This window comes from Manis pentadactyla, chromosome 6 (genome assembly GCF_030020395.1).
Source record: "Manis pentadactyla isolate mManPen7 chromosome 6, mManPen7.hap1, whole genome shotgun sequence".
Lineage (NCBI taxonomy): Eukaryota > Metazoa > Chordata > Mammalia > Pholidota > Manidae > Manis > Manis pentadactyla.
Window position 1 is genome coordinate 154,998,952 of NC_080024.1, and position 14,395 is coordinate 155,013,346.

Here is a 14,395-nt window from a genome sequence, read left to right on the forward strand (position 1 = left end):
GGGGGTTGGCTCCTCACTTTCAGAAGGAAAAGCCTGAAGGAGGAGGTGGCAGGGCTCGCCCCCTTGCCACATGCTGTCATGGCCACATGACAGCTTTAAGCAGGGGGCAGACACCAGCCTTTCAGATGAGGCTCCATCGTTGAAAACACACTCACTTAGGAGAGGATGTTGTCCTGGCTGAAACCTAATTTGCCCTGTTGAATGGTAGAGTGGTAGTTCTGTAAGCGGGGGTAGCCTTGTGGCCTGGAGCTCAGCTGAGAAACATCTTTTTAAAGATCCTCTAACTGCTGGGGAGGCCATGCCCTTGAAGGTGATTTATTCCTCTTCACTGTGTTTCATTTTTCTCTCCTAGCTTATGTTCCGGAGGAAGAACTGAAGGCAGCAGAGATAGATGAGGAGCATGTGGATGAGGATGGGCTGTCCCTGGACATTCAGGAAAGCGAGTATGTGTGCAATGAAGAAACTGAGATCAAAGAGGCCCACAGCTACCAGAACTCCCCCGTCAGCACTGCAACGAATCAGGATGCTGGCTACGGGTCGCCTTTCAGTGAAAACAGTGACCAGCTAGTCCATTTCAAAAGTTCCTCCTCCAGAGAAGACAAAGAGGATCCTCAGGGTCCAGACAGCATCTCCTACCCCCAGGACAGCTTGGCCCAGATCAAGGCTGTGTATGCAAACCTGTTCTCAGAGTCCTGCTGGTCCAGCTTAGCTTTGGATCTAAAGAAGTCCAGTTCGACCACCAGCAACAACGATGTCGGCCAGAAAGAGTGCTCCACCCCCACCCCCACACCCCCCAGCAGTAGTGCGGGGTCCACGGTCACCACTGCCACCACTGCCAGCACGCCCAGCTCCGGGTCTGGGTCCAGCGGCAGCTCGGGCTATGACTGGCATCAGGCCGCCCTGGCGAAGACGCTGCAGCAGACGTCGTCCTACGGGCTGCTCCCGGAGCCCAGTCTCTTCAGCACCGTGCAGCTCTACAGGCAGAACAACAAGCTGTACGGCTCAGTGTTCACCGGCGCCAGCAAGTTCCGGTGCAAAGACTGCAGCGCTGCCTATGACACCCTGGTGGAGCTGACGGTGCACATGAATGAGACGGGGCACTACCGTGATGACAACAGAGATAAGGACTCCGAGAAGACCAAGCGGTGGTCCAAGCCCCGGAAGCGCTCCCTGATGGAGATGGAAGGCAAGGAGGACGCCCAGAAAGTGCTCAAGTGTATGTACTGCGGCCACTCCTTCGAGTCTTTGCAAGACCTGAGCGTCCACATGATCAAGACAAAGCATTACCAGAAAGTGCCTCTGAAGGAGCCAGTACCAGCCATCACCAAACTGGTCCCTTCTACCAAAAAGCGAGCACTTCAGGAGCTGGCGTCCCCTTGTTCTCCCGAGCCAGCGGGAATTGCTGCAGAAGCTGTGCTGAGCGAGTCAGCCAAGGATCAGAAGACCGCCAACCCCTACGTGACGCCCAACAACCGCTACGGCTACCAGAACGGTGCCAGTTACACCTGGCAGTTTGAGGCCCGCAAAGCGCAGATCCTCAAGTGCATGGAGTGCGGCAGCTCCCACGACACCTTGCAGCAGCTCACGGCCCACATGATGGTCACCGGCCACTTCCTGAAAGTGACCACCTCTGCCTCCAAGAAAGGGAAGCAGCTGGTGCTGGACCCCGTGGTGGAAGAGAAGATTCAGTCCATACCTTTGCCCCCCACCACGCACACCCGGCTCCCCGCCTCCCACATCAAAAAGCAGCCTGAGTCTCCAGCGGGCGCCGCCACTGCCGAAGAGAAGAAGGAGCCGGACAAGGAGAAGGTGCCAGGGGCTGGGGACGCGGAGAGGAAGATCAAGGAGGAGGCCGAGGACGCCCCCGAGAAGGTCGAGCCCCCCGCCCTCTATCAGTACCTCCGGGAGGAGGACCTGGACGACAGCCCCAGAGGCGGGGTGGACATCCTGAAGTCGCTGGAGAACACGGTCTCCACGGCCATCAGCAAGGCCCAGAACGGCGCCCCCTCCTGGGGCGGCTACCCCAGCATCCACGCCGCCTACCAGCTGCCCGGCGCCGCGAAGCCGCCGCCCGCCGTGCAGAGCGTGCAGATGCAGGCCTCCTTCGCCGGCGGGAAGCCGCTGCCCGCCGAGCACGGCGCGCTCCTGCCCTCCCCGGGCAGCCTCACGCCGCCGCCGCTCAGGAGCAACGTGTCGGCCATGGAGGAGCTGGTGGAGAAGGTCACGGGCAAGGTCAGCGTGAAGGAGGAGCGGCCTGCGGACAAGGAGAGGGGCTCCCCGGCCAAGGCCGTGTCCCCCGTGGCCAAGGAGAACAAAGACTTCCCGCGAGCGGAGGACGCGGGCGGCAAAGCCCCGCAGAGGAGGGGCCCCGAGGCGGAGGCGGGCAAGGCCAGAAGGGAGGGCGTGGCGGACGCGCGCGCCCCCAACGGCCCCGAGCCGCTCAAAGCCAAAGTCACCAACGGCTGCGGGAGCCTGGGGATCATCACGGACCACGTGCCCGAGCCGCCCTTCATCAACCCGCTGAGCGCCCTGCAGTCCATCATGAACGCGCACCTGGGCAAGGTGTCCAAGCCCGTGAGCCCCGCGCTGGACCCGCTGGCCATGCTGTACAAGGTGAGCAACAGCGTGCTGGACAAGCCCGTGTACCCCGCCGCCCCCGCCGCGCGCGCCGGCGCCATCGAGCGCTACTACTACGAGAACAGCGACCAGCCCATCGACCTGACCAAGGCCAAAAGCAAGCCCCTGGGGTGCGGCGCGGCCGACTCGGGCTCGCCGCCGCTCCGGGAGAGCGCCCTCATGGACATCTCGGACATGGTGAAGAACCTCACGGGCCGCCTGACGCCCAAGTCCTCCACGCCCTCCACGGTGTCGGAGAAGTCCGACGCCGACGGCAGCAGCTTCGAGGAGGCGCTGGACGAGCTGTCGCCCGTTCACAAGAGGAAAGGGCGGCAGTCCAACTGGAACCCCCAGCACCTGCTCATCCTGCAGGCGCAGTTCGCCTCCAGCCTGCGCGAGACCCCGGAGGGGAAGTACATCATGTCGGACCTGGGCCCGCAGGAGCGCGTGCACATCTCCAAGTTCACGGGGCTCTCCATGACCACCATCAGCCACTGGCTGGCCAACGTGAAGTACCAGCTGAGGAGGACAGGGGGGACGAAATTCCTCAAAAACCTGGACACAGGGCATCCTGTTTTCTTTTGCAACGATTGTGCCTCTCAGTTCAGAACTGCTTCCACGTACATAAGTCATCTAGAGACACACCTAGGCTTCAGCCTGAAGGATCTTTCCAAGCTGCCACTAAATCAGATTCAGGAACAGCAGAATGTTTCAAAAGTCCTGGCGAGCAAAGCTTTGGGCCCAGTGGCGGCTGCTGAGGACGACCTGGGCTCCACGTTCCAGTGTAAGCTCTGTAACCGGACTTTCGCGAGCAAACACGCAGTCAAACTGCACCTCAGTAAGACCCACGGCAAGTCCCCAGAGGACCACCTGATCTATGTGACAGAGCTGGAAAAACAGTAGCGCCCAGGTATGCAAGGGACCGCGGCACATTGCACTAGCCCTCTTCGTACTGCACTAGGCCTGGCCTGAGCCTCCGAAATCAGCCTCTCCTTTGTTGCCGAACTGCCTGTCTGGACCTTGGTTTTTCTTACACATATTTTGTAGTTATATTTATATGCTCTTTGTCTGATTGTGCATGTTATTTTTCTTTTTCCGTGAGTCAAAGTCTGACCTTTATTTTCAACATCTGTTCTTGATGTTAAGCTATCTTTTGTAGGAAATAGTGGGGCACACTACTCAGAGACATTTATTTAACAGGAAAGAAAGACACAAATAACAATGACAACAAGACATCCTAAAATTACAAAGTTGCCATGACAATAAAGGTCATAGAACCTAGTAGTGTCAAATTTAACCCTTTGAGGACTGTAATCGCATTTCTGTGCCTTTCACTCAAAAAAAAAAAAGGAAAAAAAAAAGGCTTAAAGGCATTTCATTCAGATCAAAAGCTGTGTCAGACACAAAACTTATTTAATAATTAAAAAATGAGCTTTTATATGCAGAACTGGTTTGTGAAGGAAACATGCATGCAGCTGTTGGAAGATAGAAGGTTGTCTAGGACCCGTGGGACAAGGAAGTCACACTTTACACATTTAAAACAAACAAAAACCAACAACAAATACCCCAGTTGCCACTATGCCCAAACCCTCTGGATGCTGAAGAATGCCACTTTTGGCAAAAAAAAAAGTATGCAAGCTATTATTTAAAAATGTGTAAAAATGCTATTTCTTTTTTCCTGTAAAATACTGCGGTTTATAGATATTTACAAATGTAAGCTTTGGTACAAGCTGACCTTTCTATAGTGTGCTGCATTGTAAATGAAAAAAAAGGTGGGGGGGCAAATGTTGGAGTCCTTTCCTTGTAAATTGCCAGCATCAGCTTACAAACTCCTATTATGTTACATACCGTACCATTTTAATCTACTCAACTTTCTTTGTACCTTCTGGCTGTATGCTTTCTCTTTTAACTTTTTATATTGTCATTTTATATTAAATATCTGTGTATATAATGTAAAACCACAATTTTTGAATAAAATTTAGTTCCTGCAGCTTGATTTAAATAGAGAAATTTTACTGGCACCTGCATCTTTCCAGATGCATGTATATCAGACAAAAATAAATAAATGAAAACAAAGTAGTCAATGCACTATTAATTATACATTTTGATGTTCTATCATTAATATTGTACAGTACATTTTGGTTCACACAATTAAATACACTGTTTTCTCAAATGTAAAATAAACCCACATGCAGTTCTTGATTTACATAGATTGTCGTGTTGTCATTATTTTGCCTTTGAGATGTTATTTCAGCAACAAGAGGTATTGCTTATGCAATCAACCAACAAAAATTCTATTCAGAATCATCCCATTTTGTGATTTGTGTGCAGACATGCTTCATTCAAATGATAAGTATTGCATTTTTAAAATGATAATTAAAATGTTTGACTCCACTGGGTGCCATGGTTACTGAGTTGAGCCACTGAGTGATGGCTGTGTCGTACAAAGATGGACAGAAGAGCTTCCTTTGGAGAAGCCTCACCGACTATTTTTGAGTGTTTACAGCGATCTTTTGTGTGCATCCAGGCCTTACTGCTGGGAGTGGAACGGTAGGTCTTGTCCTAGCAGCCAAGAGCCGGGGGGCCTTGGAAGTAGTCTGCATTGCTCCAAAGACGAAAGCCTGAAATTTGCACTTTAAAAAATGAACAGATTTTAAAGACCGTGCTCCTCTCTGCTTCAGTGTTTGGGACGAGTCATACTTCCCTAGGTTCCTCTGGAGTCGCTCTACTGAGGAGACCGCCAGGGCTGTTGGCGTGTAAGTGCTGTGACCTCCACCCTGACGTCCAGGGTGACTGCTCCAGTCTGTGTGGAGGGAGACGCTGACTTCAAGGCCCTCAGCCTCTTTTTTCCCCAGAAGTGCTTACTGACATGAGTAGGACAATTTCTTTTTCTACCTTTTTGTTTCAGAAAACCATATCCTGAGAAGCGGGAGAAGTTCCAGCTGTTTCTCAGCAGCCGAGCAGTCACACTCTACCTGCTCCAGCCCCAACCAGTGGGCAGGAGGGCTGTGCCTGGCGAGGACTGGAGGGAGCAGGCCGCTCGGCCATGTTGACACAGTCTTTGTGCCAAGGCTGCCGACCACCAGGGAGGTTTGCCACTTCTGATCATTGGGAAATAGCTCCGTCCTTTAGGAGCTCCAGCCATTTAGACAATTTGGTTCAATTCCTGGGTGATCATGTACTCTGGGCTCAAAGGGTGGAGTGAATAACAAACCACCCTATGGCGGGAGCGTGGAGACTGCACTATATCCTTTGAAGCACCGGCCTGCGCGTACATGACCCTGCAGTGTCGTCATGGTAGGGAAAGAGTCCCAGCAGCAGGTGAGGCGGTGGGGTGGGACCGAGCACCCTGAGTCAGGGCGGCCGGCATATCCCAGGTGCAGCTGCTGAACTACATGAGCTCCCACCACTGGGGCCTGCACAGAATTCACATTTTTCTTATTTCTTCTTCTTCTAACTCATCAAGAACATGGCTCTCTCATTACAGACCCCAGTTTCCCAACCAGCGAATGAAAGACTAGGCTATGTTACCACTACTGCCACCAGAGAAGATGGTGCCCTGGGTTACATTATGGGGCACTGACCACGTGCCAGGGCCGGCCTGAGCACTTCCCGCGGTCACGTGCTCAGGCCTCCCCAAATGCCGGGTCCCGTGACTTCCAGCTGGCTTGCAGATGAGGCGCCAAGCCCAGAGCAGGCCTGCTCAAGGTCACAGGACTGGGCTCAGAGGCAGAGGGGCTTTGCCCCAGACCCTGCAGTGGCCTAGTGTCATCCGCCCCATGTGAAGATGTGTGGCCAAGGGCCAGGGGGTGCAGCAGAGCTCAGTGGTTAGGACAGTGCTGAAGGACTTACATGAGTGGTCACGTTGAGCCCACTTCCAGTTGCAGGACATTACTGCTCTTGTCTTCGACTGTGTCTGAAAAATACATTGAATAATGTTTGTTATGAGTTTGTAGCAGCTTCAGTTGAACACAGGTCTTAACTAGTAATTCAGAAACTCAATTTGTATAAATACAAATAGAGATTGAACAATCTGGGGAAGACATTGCATACTTCTGATCTGAGGGTCTACAGGCCTGCTTCCCTCATCTGCTTGAGTAAATGTGCCCACCCCTCCTTCATCTAGTCTTGGGTCCCTGGAATGGTCCCCACAGATGGTCTGGGATGCTCTCCATTTCTCTGGGGTTCTCCCTCAGCCCAGGGAAGCAGGTCTGCATATTTTGGTGTGTGAGGGCAACTGGCCCTGGGCACCAGCCAGAGCTGCTTGCCCACCCGGCAGGAGGCAGTGGGGAGCTGGGTGGGGAAGCCACCGGGCCATCCAGCGTTTGGCTGGGCCAATGTTGTGGTTGAGCAAAAGTACTCCTATTTTGCAATATTTGCAGCTTAAGCCTTGGGTTTAATAACTAATCAGATTTTTTCCCCCCTTTAAGTGGGATTTTAAAAGGTTTGAGACATTCCTTAGAATGTGGGTCAGGTAAGGGTGTTCCTTGTTACTTCATCAATATTTATAGAGCTGTAAAATCTGTGAAATAATGATGGACAGTAGTTTCTGTAAGATAAACTTTTAGGCATTGTATACAAAAGAAGGGATTAAAACTTGCAGATTTTTGCCCCTATATTTGGCAATCTTTAAAAAGCTGTTAATATTATTCTACAGCATACCTAACTACTTCTAAATTCTCAGAAACCTGTACATACAAATAAAGACGTCTGCTTTTTCCCAAGGTAGAATTTCTTGTCAGTTTATTATAATTTAGCTGAAGATGATAGACACCATTGACAGCTGATTATTGAGTTGTGAACCTAAAGACACCAAAGAGTAAAATTTGGAGAGCATTTGCACTTTCTACATAAATTTATTCTTATAATAAAAGTAATACAAAGTCATTGCAGAGAACTTGCAACACCCAAAAAAGGGAAGAAATAAAAATTATTGTTTTCATCTAGAGAAAAACCACTGTTACTATTTTAGTGTTAGCATTCCTTTTCTGTTTCTGTAGGATAGAGGCCATGCTCAGCTCTCTCTTGTACTTTGCTTTCTTTACCTGATAGGAGTGAATACGTATTTTCCCATTTCATTAAATATCAAAAATTTCTGATCTTGTTTAGATGCAGTACAATTTATTTAATCAATTTTCTATTAGAGTTTTAAAAATCAACATGTAGATTCTTTTCACTTCATTATTACACATGAGTACGAAAACCATTCCACTCAATATTTCTCCTTATTTCCTTAGAACACATCCCTAGAATTGAAATTTCTGCATTGCAGTGATTTGATACACGTGCCCCACTTGTCCACGAGAAGACTTGTTCCAGCTGACATTCTGTTAGCGTAACAGTGATCATTTCTCCACACCTTTTCTTTGTGAACACAAGAGTTTTTTTTTTCTGGCTTTTTTCACTAACTGGCCAATGTAATCTTCATGATCTAGTTTATAATACTTTTAAGGGTGATTGTCCATTGATGTTACTTAAAGAAAAGATGGGTTAAGGACTTGTGTGATTCTTTGGGGATGTTCACATGAATTACGATTCCATTTAGTCTGGGTGGTCAGTATACATATTTTACAGACAGCACAACAGGGGAGCACGGAGCTGGCCAGGAGCTGCAGCTGCCCTGTGGCTCCATGCTGGAGCACGCCGGCCACCTCCCGGGCCTGTGCTCCGAACGCGCTCTAGTACACAAAGTGGACAATGGACTTGGCACTGTCTTTAAATTGTCTGGCTTGTAAGGGGGAGAAAAACTTCAACTTGTGTGATTTCTGTTACTAAATAATAATTAGTATTGATTTGAAAACAAAGATAATCTCTAAATAAAGCGGGCCACCCTCAGGAAGGTGAGACTTGATCTCTTTGAATGGCTCCATAACATAAAAACACTTGGCTTAATATTAGAAGGGAAGAGAGAAGGGCCACTTTCAAGATCCCCGTCAGACACAGGTTAGTTCGTTCCGGAGCTGGAGTTCAGTGGAATTGCTGAGAACTGATGTCTTGGACGGAGGTTTCTGATGGAGCAAAGCTGTAAAGATCATGAGGAAGCACAGCATCTTGAGGCTGATTAGGATCAGCAGGTTCTTAAGGGAACATAGAGAAATAAGAGCTTTCACCAACAACTATTTAAAAGCTGACCTGTAACTAATTAGTCATTATTTTTCTTAAATCACACCATAATATTTATAATTTGAACTGGCTGGCGTGAAGATTGTCTGGTGATATGTTACAGGGCAATTGACTTCCCACCAGTTGAACAGATTGTAGAAGCAGTGGGCTCACATCTGTCATCACATTAAAAAAAAACATTGACATAGGGGACCCATCATACTTTTCACTGAGAGATGATTGACATATAGCAAGCAGCACGTTAACGTCAGGCGTACGGCACAGTGATTTGACGTGTATGTATTGCTAAATGACCACCACAGTAAGTTTAGTGAACATCCATCACCACACAGACTTACACATTTTTTTTTTCTTGTGATGAGAGCTTTTAGGATCTGCTCTCTTAGCAACTTCAGATGCAGTACCCTTCTTACCCTGGGGGATATGCTCCCATACCCCCAGTGGATTCCTGAAACCAAGGATAGACTGAGCCCTGGATATGCTGTGTTTTTTCCTATACGTACACACCTATAATGAAGTTTACTTTGTAAATTAAGCACAGGAAGCAATTAACAACAACAAGCAATAATAAAACAGAACAATTATAACAATATACTGTAACAAAAGTTATGTGAATGGGGTCTCTCTCTCTAAATACGTTATTGTACTGCACTCACCCTTGGGATGATGTGAGATGATAAATGCCCATGTGATGAGAGGCAGTGCGGGGGATGATGGGGCTGTGATTGACCTGATGGGGCATCTGCTTCTGGACCTTGACTGTGGGTAACTGACCACAGGCGAGGGGGGGACTGCTGTATACAATAAAGTATTAGTAACTATAATCACCAACCTGTCCATTAGATTCCAGGACTTATTTTATAACTGGAAGTTTGTACCTCTTGACCCCCTTCCCCATTTCACCCCCAACAGCCCTGCCTCTGAGACCCACTAATCTATTCAATGAATTCCTTTTATGTTTTTTGTTATTAGATTCCACAGATAACTAAGATCATATGGTATCTGTCTATCTCTGTCTGACTTACTTCACTTCATTATATTTAAATATAAACTAAAATAAATAGTTCTATAGTTCTCAGGTTGGAAAGAATGCTTTGCTTAAATTTAAAAGTTGGTCTTAAGGTTGCTTTCATCCTACGCGAACCTGAAATTTCAGGGATGTTTTGGTCTGAAAGCACATCAGTGAAGGAGATTGAGGACAGCTACACTGAGATCAACAATTTCTGAATTATGTAAATAATACGGAAAATCCCATTCTGCACTTCTGGAATCATTAACCAGATTCTTCTAGCCAATCATACCCAGCTGGATTTCCTAGGAGCTGGGACAAAGCACCTCAGTCAATCCCAAGGTTAAAACATTTTTCTCCTTTCAGTACATTTTTCTGCATTTATGCATATTTTCAGAGTAATTTTTCCAGTTTTAGCCAACTGACTAAAGTTAAGAATTTCCTTTTCTCTTTGCAGAATAACAAAATATGTACATGTGTAATATGTGGCACATACTAATAAAACTGACAAAGGTGGGTCTTTTTGAGTCCTTTATGACCTGTGTAGGTTAAAATTACATACTGAATCATATTTCCAAGCCATAGCTTTCTGATATATATCTCATACCATTATGCCCCATTTATATTGATTGTTATTGATTAATAGTTATATGTACCAATTTCAACCTTTGACTCTTTAAAGTCATTAAAATGATGGAAGGCAAATATTTAGTTGTTTACTTTAAGGGACACTAGTGTCCTGAATACCTTTGTTTCATTTGTAATACATTTATTTCTAAGTTAGTAAAATCTAATGTCCACTTGCAAAATGATATATTTCTTTTTGGAAATGATTGTCCTCTAATTTTAGTGTCATGAAGTTCACAAACCATTAGCTTGGATATGCAAAATTCCAGGATGGTGAGCTCAAATATTGGTCTTGAGTAATGCAACCCTAGGTTTTTGCATTGTTGCATTGCACAATAAATGATGGCATCTCAAAACTGGGCTCTGGGCGGAGTGACTGGGACGCCTTCCATGGTCACCATTCCCTCCATCAGAAACCAATGGCATCAAAATCTGAAATAATCTGCGAGTAGAAATCTGCTGGAAAGGGCATTCAAGTGCATTTAAAGTAGCAAACTTTCCATGGTGACTGTTTTCTTAAATACACCGTGAATATTCGTCTTTAGGTTCTGGTTAGATTGCTGGAGCTCTACAGCAACAACGTGTAACATCTTATTTGTGTCATGGAAGCGTGTTTCTATCACAAAACCCTTCTAGCAAACAGTGAAAGCTGCAGAGGGGCGCAGCAAGCCCCCATCTCTCTCTAGCTTCTCAGAAGAAAACAATGGATTTCCAAAAAGGGAGTCACAGAGTTACTCTTCCCAGGTGACCTCTCCCTTACTCAAAATTACCGTTTCAATAAAAGTACACCCCTTTTTTTCTTGGACACTTGGATTTTTAAATTCCTTGTTATCTGCTTCCAGATGCTCACCTTTTTAAGAGTGGAATTCTTTATCAGGAATAGAAGGTCTGATGCTTCAGATGCCCGTGTGAATGTCACCCGTTTGGTCCAGGGCTTCCACGCTAGAAGAATAGCCTCATGGCATTATTTTGACATGAACAGATGCAGTCAACTTTTTTTTCAAACACAAGATTGGCAATGCCCTTGCTCAGTGCACTTCGAGCAGGTCACACACTCATTCTCCCCACTGCCACCTGTCACCATGCCACTTACGAGAGCAGATCTGGCCCTTCTTAAGACTCAACTCCTCCAAGACAGAATGACACTTTTTTCTCCTGTAGTGATAACATTTAGCCTTTTAACTCACTTTCCAAGTGTGTCCTTGAAAATCCCCACTTCCTAGAGCTCTTAGGGCCAGTCAAGCCCTGCAGCACTGCAGACAAGCCAGGAGGGTGGGGCGCCCGGGAGGGCAGGTTGGCCATGTGCAGGTGGGGGAAGCAGCCTGTGGGGCTGGCAATGCTGTCGGCTTGTCTCAGGAGGACCCTCGGAGCACGGAGAGCCAGGGAGGTGGGCAGGCCCTGCACAGATGAGACAGGCGGGGAGCTGTTTGGGGAGGGACTGGGCTCCTGGGCTCCCCTGGGGTTCCTGCAGGTCCCATCATCGAAGACGAGGCTGATGAGCTAGCTAGGGAGGGTGCCTGGGAGACGCTGCAAAGACAGAATTCGGGGCCAGACCAGCCAGCAGCTGGTGAAGGGCAACCAGCACAGGCATGCGCGTCCCAGGGACGGGGCCGGGGTCCCAGGTGCGGCAGGACTCAGCTAAAACTGGGTATGGGGAGCTTGGAAGGTGGAAGACCAACGCGGGCTGTGAGCTGCTGCCCTGGGCTGCTGCAAGGAGGGGCCTTCTGACCGACACAGGCGGCTCGTAGATTTCATTTGCAAAGAAAGAAATCACAAAACAAGCCCTGGAGTGCGGCCTTTCTAGGGTTAAAGATCCTTAAGCTTTAGAGAGAATGTATAAAAGAAAATTTCTTTCTGAAATAATTTATGGAAATGCCGCTCCCTTTGAAGGTTCCATGTCACCGCGTGGCACTACGCAATGTTCTCTTTCTTCACCTGTCAGGCAAAGACCACCTCGAAGAGTCTCACTGCTGATTACTAGTTAATTGTCATTAATAAGTGACAACTGACATTATGGGGGCTTAATGCAGAGAGAACAGAAAAGAGCCACAGATATGCTAATGAGCTGACTCCTACGTGCCCTCTATTGTTGTCGAAAGTGAGGAGCTGTCGTCATTGTTCAGGAGATGGGCTCCGATTGCTCTGGAAAATATTCTCTTTTAATTTCTTTATGCACAGATAATTCCCGGAACTCTGTATTCCACTCTCCCCCACGCCCTCCCCTTTGAGTGCACACGTACAGGCACACGCACGCTTTCCCAGCCTGTCCCACGAGCGTGCCAGAGCTCCCGACAGGAGGGTCCCCTGCTTCCTGCAGACGAGCAGGAGCCGCCCTCCGCAGAAGCCCCGTTTACAGTGCACGCAGAGAAGAAGGGCCATTTCCCGTCATGGCAGAACTCGGCTTGGCTGGGGACCGAGGTGGAGTGGATGGCGGGAGGAGCAGGGGAGGAACTGATGTTACAAGAAAAGATCCACCAGTCACCCTGGAGGCCCAAAGTGACGCTCAGGAACTTGGGAGCACATGTCACAGTCGGTCTACCCGTCAAGGTCGTTCTTCTCCCCAGCCCTTAGAGCTTTACAACAATGCCGACAACCTCAAAAATCCCCACAGAATCTTCTAGAAGGGAAGCCAGTCGTGAGGGAATATGATTCAACAGGAACTGAACGTTGAGCTGCATCAATTGTCTTTTTTTTTTTTCTGCCCCAACAGAATTTGCTTGTTAAAATCCTTAATCTTCAGGGTAACCTGAGCATGGATTCCATTTACTTTCTACACATGTACAACTGTGTGCGTGTGTGTGGTGTGTGTACATCAATGTGGAGCATGATTTTGATGTTAGAGCAGAAAATAAAGTAAAAACACAGGCAGCAAAATCATTTCTGTGTGGGCTCAGCCACCTCACTGTGTTCTCTGTGGGTCTGTAGGGAAAGAGCAGGGTGTTAGAAGTGCGTGTGGCACTCGGAATCAGCTCTAATACCAAAGATTTCCAAGATTCCAAGTGTGGAATATTCCTGGAGAAAACTCAGGCTGAAGCCAGCAGGAACAAGACGTGTTGTTTTTCAAGTGCCAACACCTCCTAACAACAATTTTTCGTGCTATCAGATCATTTCACACCATGCCATTCCACCTTCGACCAAGTCTTATCACAGAAATGCAGTTTCCAGCTTGATATTTGATGGCTGCTCTGCTAAAGAGAAAAATCCTGTCTTGTTCGGTAAACACTGCTATGGCAGTCGTTCTTGTACGCATGGTAAACCCTCCGCTCGGGTTTATTTCTGCTCCATGACGGGTTTTGGAAAAGCGGCAGCATTTTGAATTGCAATGGGCAGCAGGGTCTGGCTCTCTCCCACATTAGCACCAACCTAGACTGCCAGATGATCCTATCAGGATAGAAAAAGATGGCAAGACATGGCCAGCCTCGTGTTCAGATTAGCTTGTTGGCAGCCATACCATGCATATGAGGTCGTGCCTTTATCTCAATAAAATATCTGATTCCTATGGACGTGTGCTGGGGGAGCATTTATACTTCTGTCATTGAGTTTTTGGACCTGAGTTCTCTGCTTTGCACTCTGACTTGGCGTGTTGTTTTATTTGAAGTGCTGGAGCTTGGTCCCAGTTCGGTGTCATCTGTGGCTGTGATCAGCGTGACACCAATATCCTTACCTAAGCTTTGCACAAAAATGTGGGAAAGGGCATAATGAGCTTGTTCCGGGATCTGGATGGCATCCCCAGGTGGGCACTGATCCACTGTTCCCCAAGACTTTTTTGGCATCGTGTTATTGTAGAGAAAGCACAGAATTTGGAAGCTGAAGATTAGACTATTTCTCTGTTTCTTTATCATTAAAACTATAATGCATGGAATGTACCTCACTCTGTGTTCAATATATGGAAAGGAACGAACAAGCTATAGATGCTACCATTAGTCACTAAACTTGCTTGATCACTTATGAATATAATCTATTAGGCAGCTCTCCTCTCTCTTGTTCACAAGAATATCATGAAAGACTTTTTCAAGTGTC

The 14,395-nt window shown here is 47.8% G+C and overlaps 1 protein-coding gene across 3 annotated transcripts in view; it reads left to right on the top strand.

The window, feature by feature from the left end:
• Positions 1-7,832, top strand: part of TSHZ1 (teashirt zinc finger homeobox 1) — a 78,775-nt gene extending 70,943 nt beyond the window's left edge. The window contains exon 2 of one of the 3 annotated variants that reach the window (XR_008998388.1): positions 5,525-7,832. Coding sequence is in view for 1 of the 3 variants with exons in the window: in XM_036884292.2 (XP_036740187.2) it covers positions 353-3,519 (3,167 nt within the window). In the remaining 2 variants the exon portion in view is untranslated. Of the gene's footprint in view, positions 1-352; positions 4,823-5,524 lie in introns of those variants that run through there. The other 2 variants (XR_005024596.2, XM_036884292.2) reach the window with 2 other exon arrangements.
• Positions 7,833-14,395: the final 6,563 nt, after the last annotated feature.